General features: G+C 47.8%; 1 protein-coding gene across 1 annotated transcript; it reads left to right on the top strand.

The window, feature by feature from the left end:
* The first annotated feature begins 7 nt into the window (after positions 1–7).
* On the top strand, positions 8–4,082 carry RPS13 (ribosomal protein S13). The gene is made up of 6 exons (XM_066320828.1): positions 8–89; positions 334–382; positions 1,747–1,825; positions 2,728–2,897; positions 3,223–3,323; positions 4,007–4,082. The coding sequence occupies exons 1-6, from the start codon at positions 67–69 to the stop codon at positions 4,038–4,040; spliced, it is 456 nt and encodes a 151-aa protein (XP_066176925.1). The 5' UTR covers positions 8–66; the 3' UTR covers positions 4,041–4,082.
* Positions 4,083–19,654: the final 15,572 nt, after the last annotated feature.

Raw genomic sequence — 19,654 nt, 5'->3', positions numbered from 1 at the left:
CCGGCGCTTCCTGCGGAAGCGGGCGGGCGGGGCCGCTCCCTCTCCGCGCTCTGCTCCGCCGCCATCATGGGCCGCATGCACGCTCCCGGGTGAGCCGCAAGGCCGGGCCGGGGCCGCGCCCGGGGGACGGCCCGGGGCCGCTCAGAGGGAGCGGGGGGCGCCGCCAACCGGGCCGGGGGCGGGAAGGGTGCCGCGGGAGCGTTCCGCCACGTGCGGGGAGGGCGAGGGAGGCGGGCGGCCGTGTGGACATGGCGGCGGGGTGGGGAAGGCTCGGGCCGCGGGGCCGAGTCCCTCAGCTCGGGCGCTGAGTGTCTGATGTGCTTCTCCCCGCAGAAAGGGCCTGTCCCAGTCGGCCTTGCCCTACAGGCGCAGCGTGCCCACGGTGAGTACCTTCCCCAGAACCTTCTGGGACCCACAGCGCAGCTCGGGCTGCCCACGGAGCGAGGGAAAAGGAGATCTGCAGTATTTTGCGTCATCGCTTTTAAGCTGTGGCCTGTGTAAATGCTCGCTTGGCATGTGATGGAGCAGGCTTCCTGGAGAGATGGTGGCGTCTTCCTCTGTGGAAGCATTCAAAGCCCACCTGGATGTGCTCCTCTGTAATCTGCTCTAGGTCACCCTGCTTTGGGGAGGGGGTTGGATTAGATCATCTCCAGAAGTCCCTCAACCCTAAAAATTCCATGTTTCTGAGATGATCTAGTATACAGAGAAAGCGAGTGTCTTTTCCTGGCCAGGTGGTTCATGTGGCAAGGAAGTCTCTTTTCATCTCGTACCTTTTTCTATTTAAGTATTTCTTCAAATACTTCGAGTGTGTATGCTGATAATTCCTAGAGATTAAATCAATGCTTTCACACTAGAGTTTGCTATCGTAGAATAAATCGATTGCCTTTAAAAATACTTACAACTAATTTGTTGGTTAAGGGACTAAACGAGGTCATTTTGGTGTGCTCTTAGTTCTTTTAAGGGTATTTCCACTTAAAATTACTTTCTCGGTCCTCCTTTGCAAGATCATTCCTTCAGGAAAGAGAGAATCTCTTAGTTGGCAAAAGAATTTGTGATGCATGTGGAAAGGCATGGAGTAAAAAACAGCGAAATGAGAACATGAACACAAAATCTGGAATTAAATAGATACAATTAAAAGTAAGCTAATAGGAAAACAAAGCTTGTTGGTGTTGTTTTCCCATTAATAATCATGGAAGCAGTGGCTTTATCTGTATTGTTTAACATAAAATTAATGGAAAAGGCACAGTCCTATCTTGGTATGTTCGTTTCTTTTTTAAATTAGTTAGTGTACCTGGTCTGATTTTTCACTTATCTGTGTTGGTACTTTACTGAGAGGTGGCTAAACGGGTCTCAATTTTTTATTTGTCAAAGGAACTAGGTAAAGGATTTCTTCTCAAGGGCAGTGGTTCATTTTTTTGTCTGTAACATTGGATTTGTGCTTCTGTTGTGACAGTTAAAGTAAAATGATAATAAAGTAGTTGGTTGGCGGCTTTGTGGAGTTTCTTAAATGGAGACTTTCATCTTTGTTTCTGCCTTCCCCCCCTGACATTTCACTAGCACTATAGATTTATTATATGCCTAAAAGTTTCTGTATCACTGAAAGTGCAATTTCAGTTCTTGATTGTTTTTTCAAGCATTACAAGGCATCTCTTTCTGCCATTTATTAAAAGTTTTCATGTAGCTTGCCTGTGCCTCTGTATTAAGTAGTTGTTAATCAGTTGGTTTTGTTTTTCTAATTTTCTTTAGTGGCTGAAACTTACGTCTGATGATGTAAAGGAACAGATCTACAAGTTGGCTAAGAAAGGCCTGACTCCCTCCCAGATTGGTAAGGATTATAAACCACTCCTGAATGGAGACCAGATCACATTTTTCAGACTGTAATATTGTAATTATTCCTTCACCTTATATTAAATAACGTCCTAAGGGAACACAGCATTTCTGGTGTTCACCTGTGTTCACTGTGGATACCACTGAGAGTCCTAGGGTAATATCCTGCCACAAGGATCAGCCAGTCCAGCACTGGGACATTTTGTGTGTTGTTCTTGCAGGGAGCATATTTGGTGAGGCAGTGGGTTAGTTTTTTGTTTTTTTCAAGTGGAAGACTTCAAGCATCGGTTTCATCTTACAGCCTGTCCTGAGGAATGGCCATTAATAGATGTTATAGGGAAGCTTGGTGTGCCCAGTTTCCTGGAGGAAATTTTCCAGTACCAGCAGCCCTGTGGGGTTTACTGAGCCAGGCACTGCAGCCACACCATGACCTGATTCTGGGGTTTGAACCCTTCCAGAGCTGAAGTGTTTGCCTGACACAGCTTTATCTGGTCATGTGGGCCGTCTGAGTAGGTGCTGTAAATTAATTTTTTTATTACTGTAATCCTCAGAGCAGTATGAATTCCTTCTAGAGGGATCCATAGAGTGATTGAATACATTGGTTTAGTGAGTTCTGTTTTAAGAAGATTTTCCAATAGTATTGGAAAAGATGAACACCTCATGAGCTACCTGCCTAAGCATGATGGGGAATCAGTTGTCCTTTAAGTGTTCCCAGATAAAATGTTTCATCTTCTGTGAGTTGAACTTTGCTCACTCATTGTCTGCCATTTCTTCAGTCGCCACTAGAAAGGTTTTTAACTTGGAGACCTTTTTTTGGATAGGTGTAACTGCGGTCAGTTTCACCAGATATTTTCGTGTGTGTTTGTTATTTGCAGTGTCAGATGTACATGTGTGTTTCAGGTGTGATCCTGAGGGACTCCCACGGTGTTGCCCAGGTTCGCTTCGTTACTGGCAACAAGATTCTGAGGATCCTTAAATCCAAGGGACTGGCCCCAGACCTCCCAGAGGATCTTTATCACTTGATCAAGAAGGCAGTTGCTGTTCGCAAGCACCTTGAGAGAAACAGAAAGGTGAGTGCTCCTTTAATGAGATAACTCGGTGTCTGTGACACAGTAGTTCACATACAGTGACAAAGCAAAGACTCTGTGTGCTGTTAGTCCCCCTTTGAGTCAACTTCTGAGGCTGGGGAGGCATTTTGATCAAGAATGGTCTTTGTGAAAAGAAATATAAAAGCAGTGTTTAAACCATGCTAGTTCTGCTCTGACTTTACAATAGTAATGGAAATGTGAAGTTTTTAGCAGTAGCTGTGGATCATTTGCTTTACTGAATCTCATGTGAATTCTACCTTGAGAAGTCCAAGTAGTTGTAACGTTGTCATGTAACTTTGTTTTCCAGGACAAAGATGCCAAGTTCCGCCTGATTCTGATTGAGAGCAGGATCCATAGGTTGGCTCGCTACTACAAAACCAAGAGAGTGCTGCCACCCAACTGGAAGTAGTAAGTCTTCTCCTGCATTCCTCTTGGCACTGAAAACTGCAAGGTCTTGTAAACTGTCTATAACAGCTGGGGCTGTCATTCAGAGGGTGAAGAGTGCATTGTGATAGGTGTGTGTCACACACCAGGCAGCAGAGAGCAAGTATTTCATAAAAAATCAACTGAAAAATCAGTGAAACTTTTACCTGGGCAAAATGACTTTTGTTTGTAACTCTTGGATAAAAATAATGATCTCAACAAATTAAGTCACTACCAGGCAATTTTTATAACACTTTAAACTGTGGTCTTGGTTCTCAGGTACTTTTATAGTTCATATCACTTTCAAAGCTTAGTGAGAAGTGGCTTAGTAGCCATGACAAAAAGGAAGGTAACTTGTACCTTTTCTCTAGGGGAGGTAACCACCATAGAATTCCCGTAGATGTTAGGATTAGCCTTGTTTCTCTAAGGAGACTCAAGTGCAGCCAGCCTGGTTTTTAAAGATAGGGTTTTATGCTGCCACCCTAGGATTTTTATTGTAAAAGGGAGAGTGAAATCTTAGGCCATAAAAAAATTTTAAATAGTGGTTCAGCTGCTGGTAGTAGTTAACTGATCGTTAAAAGTTTTAACTGAAACTTTGTTTTTGGTAACTAATTTGAAAAACTGCCTCTGTAATTAATATTTCTCTCTTTTCTCTCCTCTCTTTTTAGTGAATCATCCACAGCTTCTGCCCTGGTTGCATAAGAGCTGACTGACTTACTGAAAGAATAAATTTTCGTTACCTGAGTTTGTGTTGTCTCTAAATGGGTGGTGTGTTGGAAGCTTCTGCGTCTTTTAGGAAGCTGCCTGTAAACAGAACCTTTTTCCAGGTGGAGCAGGCATGTGGCTGTGGTTTCTGTATTGCTGTCCTGCAGTATCAGATCTGGGTTTTGGTTGTTGCATGCTGCACCAGCTGGATGTTGGTGTCTGTGCTTAAACTGGTTTGGCTTTTTATTACCCAGGAGTCTCAAGCCAGTAAAGTGCCCTATTCATTTCCTGCAAGTGCATTTTATTCATGTGGGGCTCTGCCTCTGGTGTCCTGCAGGAGAACTGGGGAAGAAAGCAGTGACAGCAGGAAGATTTGGAAATACAGAAATTGTACAAGGGGTTATGCAGGAGGTGGGGGGTTAAAACAAAATTGGAGAGGTTAATTCATCACTTGTCATGTGGAGCTGTTGCTTGTGCAGAGAGCTTCAGCAGACATCACCCGGTTCCCGGCAGTAACTTGCTGTCATTTTTAAGTAAGTCTAAGAGTAATCTTTGAGATTTGGGTAAATGTGGACAGCAGTTTTAGCTCTTCTCAGATGCTGTGTCTTGCTGGAATAGTTTTCCATAAACCCAAAGAGCCTCCAGATTTTTAATAGCTTTGACCTGAAGTCACTTTTCTGCTGAAGAAACGTGGAAAACAGACTGACAGCTTTCTCCTTCCCTGGGAGAAAATTATAAATGGAGTTACTCTGAGTTGTCACTTGCTTCTTAATGTGGGTGCATTACTTAACTTTCATCATCTTGAAAAGCTGAGTAAATTCACCTAAGCCATGTCATTTTTGTGTAGTGTAGTAGCTACTTTCTAGACCTTAACTAGTGGGACCTGGATTTCACAGAAAAACGGGATTCCCCTGGCAAATTGCGAAGCTAAATATAGACCCGTAATTAAAGAGTTGGGAGAGGAAAGTGCAGCGTTGCAATCTCAGTGTGAAGTAGTGGGGAGTTCCGCCCTCCATCCGCACAGCCCGGGGACTCTCCTGGCTCCCGGCTGTCCGGAGCCGTGCCCAGGTGTCCCGGACTCTCCCGGCTCTCCGGAGCCGTGCCCGGGTGTCCCGGACTCTCCCGGCTCCGGAGCCGTGCCCAGGTGTCCCGGACTCTCCCGGCTCCGGAGCCGTGCCCAGGTGTCCCGGACTCTCCCGGCTCCGGAGCCGTGCCCAGGTGTCCCGGACTCTCCCGGCTCCGGAGCCGTGCCCGGGTGTCCCGGACTCTCCCCGCTCTCCGGAGCCGTGCCCAGGTGTCCCGGACTCTCCCCGCTCTCCGGAGCCGTGCCCAGGTGCCCCGGACTCTCCCGGCTCTCCGGAGCCGTGCCCAGGTGTCCCGGACTCTCCCGGCTCCGGAGCCGTGCCCAGGTGTCCCGGACTCTCCCGGCTCCGGAGCCGTGCCCAGGTGTCCCGGACTCTCCCGGCTCCGGAGCCGTGCCCAGGTGTCCCGGACTCTCCCCGCTCTCCGGAGCCGTGCCCAGGTGTCCCGGACTCTCCCGGCTCCGGAGCCGTGCCCAGGTGTCCCGGACTCTCCCGGCTCCGGAGCCGTGCCCAGGTGTCCCGGACTCTCCCGGCTCCGGAGCCGTGCCCAGGTGTCCCGGACTCTCCCGGCTCCGGAGCCGTGCCCAGGTGTCCCGGACTCTCCCGGCTCCGGAGCCGTGCCCAGGTGTCCCGGACTCTCCCGGCTCCGGAGCCGTGCCCAGGTGTCCGGGACTCTCCCGGCTCCGGAGCCGTGCCCAGGTGTCCCGGACTCTCCCGGCTCCGGAGCCGTGCCCAGGTGTCCCGGACTCTCCCGGCTCCGGAGCCGTGCCCGGGTGTCCCGGACTCTCCCGGCTCCGGAGCCGTGCCCGGGTGTCCCGGACTCTCCCGGCTCCGGAGCCGTGCCCAGGTGTCCCGGACTCTCCCGGCTCCGGAGCCGTGTGCCGGCGGGCGGGAGGTGGCGCTGGGAGCCAGCGCTGCCGCCAGCCCCGCACACCCAGCAGCGCCGCCTGCGGGGCCGCGCTCCCCACGGACAGCAGAAAGGATTGCCGGCTGCTCCAGGGGCTTGGGGAGCTCACTGAAGCTGAAGGTGTTTTCCTGAGACGTACGCCGTATTCTTGTTGAGGAATAGTAATGGTGTTGCGATTGTTCGTTATGGTCAGAGTTCTGCTGCTTATGTTGCTAAAGATTGTGTATTTCCTGTAAATCATACAGGCTGGTTTAGGTAAATTGTCCTCAGTAGGATTAATCATAAAATCAGAATGGCCTGTATTGAAAAGGACATTAAAGATTACCCAGTTGTAACCCCCTGCATTGGGCAGGGACGTCTCAGAGCCCCATCCAGTCTGGTCCTGAACACTTCCAGGGATGGGGCTGCCAAAACCTTGTTCCAGTGCCTCACCACTCTCATAGCAAAGAATTTGTTCCTAATACATGACCTAAACTTCCCCTCTCTGTTTGGACCCATTACTCCTTGTCCTACCACTACAGCTTCTGAGGAAGTGTCCCTGCCCAGCTTCCCTGTAGGCCTCTTTCAGATACTTTTCAGTTGTCTAGACTGAAAAACCGCATCCTGTCTTCATAGGGGAGCTGCTCCAGTCCACTTCAGCAGCTTCATCGCCCTTCTCTGGATTTGCTCCAATAGTTCCTCATTCCTTTTACACTGGAGACCCCAGGGCTGGATGCAGTGCCCCAGGTGGGGCCTCACTGGAGCAGAACCCCCTGCCTTGACCTGCTGGTGCTGTTGTTGCAGCTCAGGGACTGTCCGTCCCTGACCCTTTGGGCTGCCAGAACAGGCACAGCAGGAGTTGGGCTCCCTTACCCTTGTCTGCTCAGCAGCTGCTGTGGGAACAGCGGGGTCAGGCCTTGGCAGGGGTAGATCCTCCCTGGGGACAGACCCTTGGAACCTATGAAACTGAGCAGTGTGTCAGACTGATGGGCTCCAGGAGGAGAAGGGTTGCTTGGAAGCATCAGGTAAGTTTATCATTTGTGGTACAGGCTGTGAAACTCACTCGGGTAGTCTGCTACGTTTTCTGCTATGTTCTGAGCACCAGGGCTGCCCCAGGCAAGTTAGTGGAGTCTTTCTTCCACTCTGTAAAGGTACAGTAACTTCTCTTCTCTGGAGAGATGTGACAATGGGGATAAACCCAGACAAGCATATGGTTTCTCAAAGTCGATTTTTTTTTAAGGGCTAGCACAAACTTCCCCTGCCTCATGGTTATCTCCAGGCACCACTCTGGCTTCTGTCTCCCTTAACACTGTGGGTGTTCTCAGGCTTTGGGCCCCTCTGCCCTCTTGCTTTCTCCTGTCACGTCTCTTTATGGCTTCCCTTGCCTTGATTTAACCTTCAGAGTGTACTGGTTTAGCCTTATTCCCAGCAGCAATGTACAAATTTGCCTTTTCCTCCAGCAGCACTTTTTGCTCTCCCAGCAGGTACAAATCTGAACAATGATTATTTTATTTCTTTCCTATCCCAGTATGAGCTTTTTGTTGCATTTTGCTGGGGCACACATCAGAAAGAAGCTCTCAGCCTCTGTCACTTCCATCTCCCTTGGCCCTTTCTTCTCCAGAGAGGAGCAGCCTCCTTTTTTGCAAATCAGTCAAACCGATTTCCTTCCTTTTTCTTTAGGTAACATTAGTTTAGCCTACCCTGATTTGGGTCAGCTAGGGCAGCACTCAAATGGATGAACACACCTTCATGTTTTCTTCACTTCAGCCTGGAATGGTAAGTCCAGAAAGGTCTTTGGTTAAATCAGTAGGTGCCATGTGCAGTTTCTACTTCTGTTTCTAGGAAAGCATTTGAAAGGTGACTGTTAAGTATGAAAAGGATTAACCTTGACAGGGATTTAAGGGAAAGCTTTGATTCAGTCCTGGCCAGACGACTCTCTTAGTGCTAGGTATCTCTTTATTCTGAAGGCTTTGGTGGTGTGTGACTGGTTCTGTTGTGGAGGCAAATAAACCATCTTTTACCCATGAATTTTTCTGACTGGCAGTTCCTGTTTACGGGTACCTCTGTGACAAAAACCTTAGTAATTTATTTCAAGTGAGGAAACTTGAACACCAGTTATTCTGCTGTTAAGTCATTCCCACTGCTGGAAACCATGAATTTATTTAGCTGAAAAGGGGCAAAAAAAGGTAAACCAAGCTACAGCAGTGACAATCTGAAAAGGCAAGAAATTCTGTGGATTTTAAAGGTAGAGCCGCAAGTATGTGCTGCTTTGTCTTTTCTTAGAAACAGCCTGTTTCCAGTTGCATTTTCTACCACTGTGCGTTTTAATTTTGAGCTCAAAAACATTGATTGCAAGTTAATACCAAATAGCAAAAAGTGAATGGAAAGTGCACCGCGTTTTTTCTCGGAGCGATGCCGTGTGTGTCACTTTCTTCCACTGTTTTCAGTGTCACTTACAGATGGTGAAACACGGTGTAGTTAAAAAGCACCTCACGCATTTCTCGGGGATCACGGGCCGGTTTCTTTCCCCGTTCCCATTTAAATAAAGAGCAGTAGAGCCTGTGGAATTCACCGAAGGCAGGTTCGGTGCTCGCCGGGCTCTGGGATGGCTGGTGATTCTGGCTTAAGCGAATGCTGCTTCACGTTCATGCGGTTGTTTTGTTCCCCTTTCAATGCCGGGATCAAACTGGTGAAAGAACGCGGCTGTTGCTGGGAAGTCCCCTCAGTAAGCGGGCACATTAGCATGACAATGCGTGGCTGTGCCCTGGTAACCTCCCTCCTTCGCCAGCACATAACTTGGCAGCAGGAAACGCTTCCACAGTGTTTGCTGCCCCGATGGTATGGCCGTGAGTGTCCTGCTCCTGCTTCCAAGGATTTCTGGACGTAGTTGCAGTTGGATAAATGAAGGCTTCCCTCTTTTTTTCTCTCCCCCCGCCACCCCTTCTGTTTTCAGGATAAATTCCCTCCGGTTAGCAATCTATAACTTTGTACTGAGCAGTGTTGGTGGTGAGTGTGAGTGCTCTCCTCTCGCCACGGGGTTTATTAGAGATGTCACCCAGCACAGATGCAGCCGTAACTGGAGCTGAATCGCTAAGAAAGGATAACGTTAATGGCAGGGCAATATGTATTGGATGTGAGGCTAAACTGCCCATTGTGCTGCTGGGCCTGGTGACTACGGAAGGGCTGGCAGCTCCTTTCTGGAGCCTCGCCCAGGGTTTAGGGCCAAGGAAGTGAAGCACAGCCTGTTACCTCCAGCCCTGAGCCGAAACACTGGGTGGTAGGTAATTATGTCGGCTGTGCCTGAGGCTAGAGGTGTACCTACATTAAAAGATCACCTGAGTTTTCTAGTGACTGCTGGTTTTACAGGCTGATATTTTATTCCCTTTGAGGCTGCTCACTCAAGACCCCTTTTCAGGTCAGAATTCTCCTTCTTCAGAGCCAGGAAAGGGCTTTCAAGTTTAGTGCAGCTGTCAGGGATCAATCTCTTTTAGAGCTCCTTCAAGTTCTTTCTGATGCAGATGAATAATTTCCGTAGATCCCGAGTCCTGGGTTATGCCGGAGTGGGAAGAGGGTGACTGGTGTTTTGAACTGTAGAAGCTGTTGACTGACTGGGTGAAGAAACCAGTGACGGCCATTAAATATTAATCAGGTTAAATGAACTTGGGAAGAATCCGAATCTAAGGGGAGCCGTTCTGATGCTGAAGGCATTTGAGATTTGCAAGAAAGGGGATGGGAAACCTCTTCCAGTATAATATATTTTAGTGGACACAGGGGCACACTGAAAGCTGTTGTGAAATACAGGGCTATAAAAGAAACCGTTTCCTCATGAGGTTTATTTTCTGATGCTTTGTTGTTGCAGAGAAACCATAGCATCTGCCTTTTTTTTTTTTTTTTTTTTTTTTTTTTTTAAGTCCATCCTATCTTGCTCAGCTCTGCTGGCCTTGGCAGAACTAGGGCTATAAATGGATAAATTCTCAGAAACTGCTGATGGAGCAATATCTATCTATTATATTGGGTATTCCATTTACACCTCAAACTCATGCTACAGATATCTCCTCACACTTCACTTAGGTAGTTGTTCCTGATAACTTTCTTCAGCAGTAGATTCAGCTCTGGTTTTTATTTTGGTTTAGTTCTGTTGTTTTCAGTACTGTATCTGTATAGCAATACAGCAATACAAGAATAATATTTTTAAATGGTATTTAGGTAGCCTCAATCAAGCTAGAATCTCAAAGCCATATATGATTAATAAATAAAGCTCTTAGTAACAAATAACATTCCTGTAATGTGCAAGGATGTGGTGGTTTCAGTGGTCCCAAATTCTTCGTGAGTGTTGGGTAATGACCTGGGAATAGTCAGTTTCTGGAGAGTGTTTAGTTTTCTGGAATTCACCAAATATGAGTTTTGCAAACGTGATGCTTCAGAAACACTATTTCACTGATATCTGACTCCTACGTAGTAATTTTGACCCATAATTTCAGTGGTTTGTGTGAAAATAGAGTAGATACATGCAGCTTTGCAGGGTGAGAGAGGCAGAAAGCACCAAAAGGGGTTGCTTGGGGCAGCAGGAGAGCTTGGCAGCAGCTCTGAGTCCTGGATCCCAGTTTCTTGTCCTGCCTGTGATAGTCGCACTTTAAACAGAGGTGGGTGTTTTTATGTAAATAGCCTGTGTGGGGAGTGCTGCAGAGCAGAGAGTGGAGGCAGCTCACACAGGCTTCTGGGGACACAGACCATGGCACTGACTCCTGGCACAGGATCCCAGAGTGGCTCTTGGTGGACAATGGTGGGCAGTGACAATAATCCCTCTTTGCACTGATGTATGTACAAGGCTCAGAGTGGAGGGAACTGTTCCCCAACCTCTTCCTGCCCATAGTGGGGAGTGGGCTGGACCTTCCTTCCTTAAAGGAGAACCAGGGAAATGGAGCCAGCTTTGTCACCAAGGTTTGTCTACCTGATTGTGCTCTTGGGCTCATAACTCAGTTCTTCGGTCAGCTCAAAGCAGATCATGATCTGGTATCCTGCTGCTACCTTGTCTTTCTGTGTATGGCAAATTTGGATGTAGGAAAGGAGGACATAAAAAGGAGGAGAATTAAGGAGCTTGGCCCTGTTGTACAGTTAAAACTCTGTCACTTTGCAGGTTTGAAACTTCTTAGCTTACAAATTCTGTGATAAATTCCTGCACAATATTACACTCAATTAGGCTACCAAATATGCAGGATTTTCCTTAAAGTATGGGCAAATTCTATGTTTCAATGACCTCTGGAAATTGTGTCTCCTCTTCTTGACAAAGATCAGTCCATTCTGCAGCTGTTTAATAAAACTCTGAGAGCTGCAAATCAGTCAAGTAAAAAATTCTGTTTCATAGAATGATTCCTGTCAGCCTTGCTTCTGATTCAGAGATCCAACTAATAGGGTTAAATCTGAGCAGTTTAATGGAACAATGTTATTTAAGCAAAGCAATCATGTCCTGCTGCAGCGTTGTTTGGTATTAAACAGCAATTAGATTTGTCTGCCCAACAAAATTGTAAAGCTCCTCTGAAAGCAGCTGTAATCGGAAATGTCACACTGCAGATACAGAAGATAGATAGGGTCTAACAAAACACAGGCTTTGGCTGCAGCTCCCCACATTGATGGATAATCCCACGGCATGCAGCAGTTTAGGACTGTTTATGTAGCTTGCAGTTTGGGTTGGGATTATTCCTTCCACTGTCCTGTTCAATGTTTTTCGCTCCAGTGTGCTACTGACAGCCAGGTTTGAACTGGGGGGTTCTGCCCCATCATTTACCCTGTAGTGAAATGGTATTTGGGATGAGGAACCTGAGCTTTACCCAGAAGTGGTGGATATAACAGCACATGCTCCACTCTGATGTCTTTGCAAGGGCTCACTCTGGAAGCACAAGGAACTGAGCAGCAGTTTTGGAAAGCTGCAGAGGTGGTCGGTCGTGCAAGAGGCAGCACCAGCAGTGAAACAGATGTGCTGAAGTGCTGCTTTAGAGGGGTGCTCCCACAGACACATTACTGGATTTGGTTCAGCAGCCTGCATGGAAACTTCCACAAAGGATGCTTTGTGGATTGCACAAATCTCTATCTCCCAGACTTGTGCAAATTTGTGAGAATCTTTTCTTAAAAATGCCCCTAGAACATATTGAATGTGTGTCAGCCAGTGTTAAAAAGAACTTTTCTTAGGCACAATAATAAGCCTTCCTCTAAGCATCCTGACTTTTAATCCTTAAACATTTGTGTTAGACGTGAAAGAAAGCTGTGTTAGCATCAGACTACAGAGTAGGTACAAGCACATGATGTAGGTAAAAGAGTTGGTCATGGGTGTATTTTCAGTCTTAATATTTCCTCCCCTGTGAGCTGGGAGATAGTAGGAAATTGCCTCTTGCTCTGTATTTTTCATGGGAAGACCCAGGGGCTGTGAAGAAGCGTTAAGGTGTAGTTGTCCTGGAGGTCTGCAGCAGTGACATTGCCGTGTGTTTTTATGGCCACAAACCCAGCAACAGAGCATGGATTAGATTTTGCTGGGTATTTCAAGCAGTGGGGTTTTTTCTCCTGCCTAGTCCCTGTGTACTCCTGCACTTATCAAAGCACTAAAGCTCATCAGGGAGTATGTTCAAATGCCTGCAGTCCTGATGTGTGTTCTTTGTAACTTGCTCTGATCTGTTAGATGTAGCTGGGGTAGTCTGAGTGCTGTCTCTTCCATCACTTCCCCTCCAAGATGGTGATCCTTTAGCAGATCACCAGCTGCTAAAGATTCCACACTTCCATGGCTGGAAAAATTGTCTAGCCTCATTTGTGTTCATTTAGGCTTCAGCTTGCTCTGGGGGTGAAGATCTCACAAAGAACAACAGCTCTGTATCTGTGCACTTTGCATATGCTCCCTGTTCATCAGGTGTGAGCTGTTTCCTGTCGTCTGATCCTCTTTCCCTCTCCTGCTGCTGGCATTTTTGGCATCACTGTTTGCCACCACCTAATGCCTTGGGAAGGTTGACCTGAAACAGAGACTGGACAGAGCTAGAGAATAAAGTAGGTATCTGTTGAAAGGTCTTTAAGATATGCCTTGGGCAGGACAAGAGTCTGACCAGGGCTACACCCAAGGTGGACCAAGAAAGGTCACAAAATGGACCCCCAGTCACGAGATCTGACACTTTTATAAGGTTTGGTCCATTTGCATATTGGGGGTTAATTGTCCTATTCCAGCTTCAGGTTGTGAGGTCTCATCCTTCTTGTTCCTCCCTTCAGTCCATTGCTGTCTGTGCTTTTGGGCCAGAAAATTGTCCTTCGTCTCCAGCAGGAAAAAGATTTGTTTTGTCTCCCTACTCTGTGAAAAGAGCTTACTGTCACTTAATATGAGGCCCAGAACTACACTTGTAGGCAGCACAGAATCTGAAATACATGAAAGCTAAAACTCAAGCTAAAACATCACCCCAGTGAAGGGGACCCAGAAGTCCTCTCAGTGGCAATGTAGGGTGCAGTTTACCCTTTGAAGGAATTTTGGTGCAGCAGTCTGGTGCTGCTGGAATTGCAATCCATTGGGTCTGCAGACAGCAGATCTGACACAAGGGTGGAGGTGGTGTGAGGAAAGGGAGTCAGCAGAGGATCCCTGTCAGCACAAGTGTCTGTTAAATGCTCTTCGCTGCCGTGCCGGCTGCGGGCTCAGCTCTGCCTGACAGCTGGCTCAGGGCAGCACAGGAGTGAGTGGGTGTGTGGGTCACGCAGCTCACACCGTGCTGGAGGAGGCTTGGCACTTCAGCAGCTTTCTCTCCATGCCTGGCTGGTGCCACCAACCCAGCAAATCTGGGAAACTGTGCCTGACATGAGTTTGTGCGGCCCCAGTAGCAGGAGGTTTCTGCCACCAATGCCTTTTCTGGGAGACTCTTCCCCTCCCTGCTGTGTGACCCACATAGGTCTGGGTAAAAAGGGGGACAGCCAAGAGAAAGAAGCTTTGGCACAGGGACATCGCCCAGCGTGGGGACAGACCACAGCCCAAGCGGCCCAGTGAAGGGCAAGTCAAACAGAAAATTAGGATAATTAGTTTTATATGTGGCAGTGTTGTAGTTCCTCTCAGAGGGATCCCAACCTTCTTAGTAGAGTAGGTTTTCCCCTTATGATTATTGTTCAAATGTTTCTTCCCTCAGTCTTGAATTACTCTGAGTGTTTTTCACAGGTTAATCTGCCTCTTTTCCCTTGAGGGCAATTGAGCAGTCACTGGGTTTGCATTATTTTTCTCTGTCTTTCAAACGTCTATGAGCCATTGTCATTTTTTAAAATTAATTAACCCCCTCTATAGTTCTTTTACAGTTCAAATTTGCTACAAAAGCAAGATTCGAATTGCACCATTCTCCATGGAGAGTGATGAGTGTGTTTTGTATGGGCGCAGTTCCTGTTCTTGATGTAATAACTCTGGTAACAAAGACACCTTTCTTCAGGGTACCTTCCTTCAGTTACCCTTTTATTTTTCTTTCTTTGCTAATGTTAATAATTCAGCGTGTGGAAGCAAAGTCTTAAAGGGAGATAGATAAATGCTTTGTGTCCTGACATTTTGAATTTAAGTTCCTTTGGTAAATGCAGTCCCTGACGTGTTTGGGCTCAGTAACCCTGGAGCATTAAGCCAGATCGCTCTGCCTTAGGAAAGCCACGAGAGGACAGTGCTGTGAGCAAAGGCCTCGGAGCAGTTTGTCTTCACCTTTTAGAATCGTTTATCCAGTCTCCTGGGACAGAAAGCCTTTTAGTCCTGCACTGTATTTTATAGCGCCTGCTTTTCCTGTTAAGTAAGGAGTACTTAGGGAAGGCAAGGGTAGCAGTGGGTTTTGCACAACAGTAATTACTTCAGGCTTCAATACCAGGGACCTTTTGACCTAATGCCACTCAGGCTGATTCTGTCATGTTTAATCCCTCATGCCCCATCGTCCCTGTGAGCCTGCAGAGGTGTCCTGTTCTTTGCCCTGAGCCAAAGAGCTTCTGATACCTACATATAAACAACGCCTTAAAGGGAAAATTCATGTGATGTTTCACTTCAAATTATGCACTGAAGCCTTCGGGAGCTGCTCTCAAGCTTTGAGGAGAAGCTATGCTTTTGTTGGGAGGCTGCGATGGCTGGTGGTTAAAGCCTGAGAAAGGCTGAGATTATGGATTGTTTCTGTTCTGTTCCTACCCTGCAGATATGCCCGGAGCTGATTGCTAATTGCCCAGCCTTTGAAAGCAGTTTAACATTTTGGCTATGTGTTTTTGTTTCCTCAGGGCTGGCTCTGCCCAAATAGCACCATTTAGTCATTGTTTAATTTTCAGACTGAATGCTCCGTGCAGGTGTGGGTAGCCAGTGGCTTCTCTTCTGGTTGTTAAAATCAGGCCGTTTCATTATCCACTGTTTTTCATTTCTTCATAAATTCTGGGTGTAGAAGTACAGGCACAAACAAGCAGAGTGTTAATTAAGAGTCTTTTTGGCCTTATTACTTAGTTTGTCCTTGGATTGGCCCACTCTTAATTACTACCCGGTTACTATTGCTATTATTCTTGTTTAATGAGATAATCCAAATAATCTCATTTCAGTTTCACAGATCATTAGATCCAACACACTTATTAATAAGGCATTTGTGAGCTCTTTATGTCCACTCAGCTGTTTTCAGCCCTTCTCTTATCCTCTACGATGGAGGGAAGGGATGTGCTGAATTGTAGTTGGGTATGTTTCCTCAAAGTATTAGCACTTGCCACTATATATACATTGTTTGAACAGCTGCTTCTTTTTGTTAATTGCAGTCATAAAAACGCCGTACATCTTGGACAGAGGTGTCGACTGTGGCAGTGAGGAGTGGCTCTGGCAAAGAGGGAGCTGCAGCAGCCTCTCTCCTGCCAGGAAGGGTCACCTTTCCCAGCCAGGCAGGGATGTGCAGCAGGTGCGGGGCTCCTGCTGGCAGCAGGGGCGTTCTCATGCCAGCTTCCCACTGACAGCCAAAGGCAAGGAAGCACTGGGGGACCATCTAGTTCTTTACATCCCCATCTTTTTAGCAGCACACTCAGGGCAATGACCTGCTGTTCGGCAGTGTCCCCAGGGCAGTGCCGTGAGCTCCTTGCTGGTGACAAGTGCCTCCGGAGCAGGATCAGGTGCTGGCATGGCCGGGGCTGGAGCTGTGCCCGGGCTGGAGTATGGGTGTCCTGTTACCCCGTGCTGATACCGATACCCACATCTGCCCTCTCACACTGGGACTCAAATTCAGCCTTTGATTAGGGCTCCTAGAGGGGTACCTGGATATCCGTTTGTTTGCCGGGGCCACGGTATTTAAAACTGCGAAAATTCTCTAAAGGGTTGAAATGAGCAGGTGTGTGTGTGTCTGTGCTTTTGTGCCAAAGATGGAAAACTCCCAGTTTTCGCATACACACACGTGAATTAAATGCAGAGAGTAACATGGGCTTCACTGGTTTTGTAGAGTGAACCTCTGCCTCTGGGCGGTGTGAGCTTTCCTGGTCATGGCAGTGGGATGCTCGGGGGTTCAAAGGCAGGCAAACATTGCTGACTTGGAACAGGGATCCCACAGCGAAATAGCAAAAGGAAAAGGGTTAAAACAATCAACCTCATTTCGTTGTTGGACAAGCTGGCACAGGCTGTCTGAGCAGCTGAAGTTCCACTTATTCTGTGAGACTCTTCTGCCCGCTGTGTCACCCACATGTGCCTGTGACAGAAATGGAAAGAGAGCTGCTAGAAAGGACGGGGGGCTGGAGGCCCCATCTGTCTGTGGCACACAGGCCACGGCCCATGGTTCTATTAAGTCTGGAATTTGCTGTAAAGGCAAGATGTAAAGGACGCTGCTCTGAGCAGTTGATGATTTCTCAGTGCCCGGTGGAGCTGTTCTTTGCAGGAGGCAGAATTCCATCTGCTCCCTCACGGTCACTGTGGGCCTGCCTTCACCCCTGCAGCACCGGGAATTCCAGCCAGGCTACTGACTTAGCCCGCACTCACATGCAAAAGTCTTTAGGCTGATTAAGTGTTAACTCTTTGTAAGGAAATGTGCCTTGAGGCTACAGCGGGGATAACCCAGGCTGTGGATTTCTCGTGTGATACCAGCCCTGCTTAAGCAGGATTTCGCGGTCTGCCCCTCTGCCCCTCTCTGGGTGTCAGCAGGCTGCTGCAGCAGGGTGCTCAGCTGGACTGACCGACAGCGGAGTTTAGGGAGGAAAAAACCCAAACCCTAAAGCAGATAGGGGGGTTATTTGGTTGGTTGATGCTGTCAAAAAGAAGTTCGCGGTGTTTTCTGCGATGTTTTCCCGAGTCGCTGGTCCCTGCCCCAAACGCGGCACGGGGTGTGTTTCTGTGGCTGGCGGCAGGGCTGAGCTGATGCCATCCGCTGTCCCGGGGCCGGGCCAGGGCAGCCGCGGGGCCGCTCCCGGAGTCTCCCGGCGCTGCTTCCCGGCACAACCCCGCCGTGTGCCGGAGCTGCTGGCCCCGGGCCCGCTGCAGGCTGAGCAGAGCCGCTGCCTCCCCTCACGTACTCCGGGAGGGCAGGGAATGAGCTTAAGGACGGATGATCCGGGCTAACTCTACAGTGAAAACAAGTCCCTCACCTCAAATATCACCGAAGTCTCTCCTGCCTTCCCAAGCCGCCGGCTTCCCCATCCTTCAGCAGCCGCCGATATTCTCCTGGCGCGGACTGGAGCAGCGAAAATGAACTGTGCTGTAATGACAGCCCCCCTCCCAGAACCTGGCCTTCTGTTCCGAGTAAATGAAGGGCAATCTGTGGCCTATCAACAGACTGCTTCCTTTGGGGAAACAGCCTCACACTTCGCAGATTTCCCTTTACACCACTGACTGCTGGCATCTTTTCCTACCTCAAGATCTGCTACATCGCTGCAAAGGGTTTTTTTTTCTCTTTAATTAATTTCTTTCAGCTCTGTCAGGATAGAGGGTAATTAAATGCTTCAGTATCTTGTCATAAAAATGCCACTTTTCAGAGGAATTGTCTTAATGAGCCTGTTTTTCAGTATAGCAGAGGCTCATCTATTAGTCCAGTGTATATTTTTAGAGCATGGCATTAGCCAGAAAAGCCCATTAGATCGTTACACAAGTGGCTGAATCAGCAAACTCTATCTGCTGCTATTCTGTCAAAGCAATAACGTTAACATTATCAAAGTGATTAAAAGCCATTCATTCATTTTGCATCTGGGTTGACAAGTTCATTCCTGCAGAGGCATACAGCACGAAGCTGTGAGAAAGGAAAACTAAAAAGCTCATCATCTCCCTCAACCTGAAGATCTACCAGTGTGTGACAGATGCAATCAAAATATGACAATTGAGTGGAACACCGGATGCCTGTGTTCTGTCACACGGTGGGTTGTCACTGACAAAGCAAAATCAGCCTTAGCCTGGGACCCTTTTTAAGGATTTCCATCTTTCTGCAGCAAAAAAAAGCCTCGTGTGCTGGAACAGGTCAGGGTTTCCACCACAAAAACCTTTGTTGTCCTTCAGCTCTGGGCCATCCTCCTGGAGGTTCAGACCAACGATGGTGCTGCTGGCCTTTCCTTTGGGGTTGTTGCAAGTGTGTTTGGCCAGTGGCTTCCCTGGATCTCCCCCTCTGGAGCCATGGGGGCTGGGTACTCCAGCTGCAGTTCTTGGCCCTGGCAGGGCTGTTTGTCCAGTGTTTACACAGGCAGCAGAAGCAATGGGAGGGATAAACAAGAGCTGGCATCACTGTCATGACCTTTCTGGAAAAGCTGAGTAGACAGAAAGCTTTGATTCCTGGGGACTGCCTGGGGAAGCTGCTCAATTAACTTGCTTGTAAAAGGTGCAGCATATCCAAACCCTTCCCATGGATAGGGCCCTACCCAATGGTAAAGGGCATGGGAGCAGCAAGAGCAGGCCCTGAGGCTGAGGCTGGACTGACCTGCTGGTCAGAGGGAGAGATTTGCATGTAGAGGCCTCTAGGTTCTGCTAACAAATGTAAAGCAGCTTTGAATTCTGCAAGTCAAATGGTGCACCAAGGAAGGAAAAGGCAGAGGAGAAGAAGGGCAAGCTGTTCTTAAAAATCCACCACCTGCTTCCATCAGTTTGTAAAAATCCACCACCTACTCAGCTCTGGTCAGTACCTGAATGTGTTGAATTGCATTAAAAAAACCCAAAACAAACCACTGAGTTATCACACTGGGTTATATACATGTAGCTGAGGTTTTTTTCCCATGTTGTGGATTGTCTTAATTGTCCTGATGCCCGTGTGACCCTTTATTAGGGATTCATTTTGATGCCATGAGTCTGCTGTGGCAAAGTGTCACTAACGCTGTGTGTCTGTTTTAAATGAGTGTCTTGTGATAGCACCCGTATCACTGTGAGTGTCAGACTTGTGTGCTGTGTGTGCTGTTACATGCCTGTCCAGGGGATATTTGCCTTTCTGATGGTTGATGTCCACGCTACACACAAGTTAAGTCTTTCCTACCATGGTGAAGAAAACCAACATTATTTTTTTTTCAATCTGCAAATAATAAAAAAGTAGCAAATCTGATGGTTGATGCTTATCCGGGGAGAATTGCTTCCTTAGGGCATCAGTGATAATCTCAGAGCTATGAAGAAGGAAAAAAAAATCCACTAAAACTCTGGATGATTTGGGCACTTTAGTTATCTAATTGAACTGCAGTTTTGGTTTCCCTTTCCCATTTAT

This window comes from Sylvia atricapilla, chromosome 6 (genome assembly GCF_009819655.1).
Source record: "Sylvia atricapilla isolate bSylAtr1 chromosome 6, bSylAtr1.pri, whole genome shotgun sequence".
NCBI lineage: Eukaryota > Metazoa > Chordata > Aves > Passeriformes > Sylviidae > Sylvia > Sylvia atricapilla.
This window is presented reverse-complemented; position numbering and strand designations above follow the sequence as displayed.

Coding starts and splice junctions, on each gene's coding strand:
- RPS13 (XM_066320828.1), top strand. CDS start 67: ATGGGCCGCATGCACGCTCCCGG. Junction 383..1,746: donor ACAGGCGCAGCGTGCCCACG/GTGAGTACCTTC, acceptor AATTTTCTTTAG/TGGCTGAAACTTACGTCTGA. Junction 3,324..4,006: donor CTGCCACCCAACTGGAAGTA/GTAAGTCTTCTC, acceptor CTCTCTTTTTAG/TGAATCATCCACAGCTTCTG.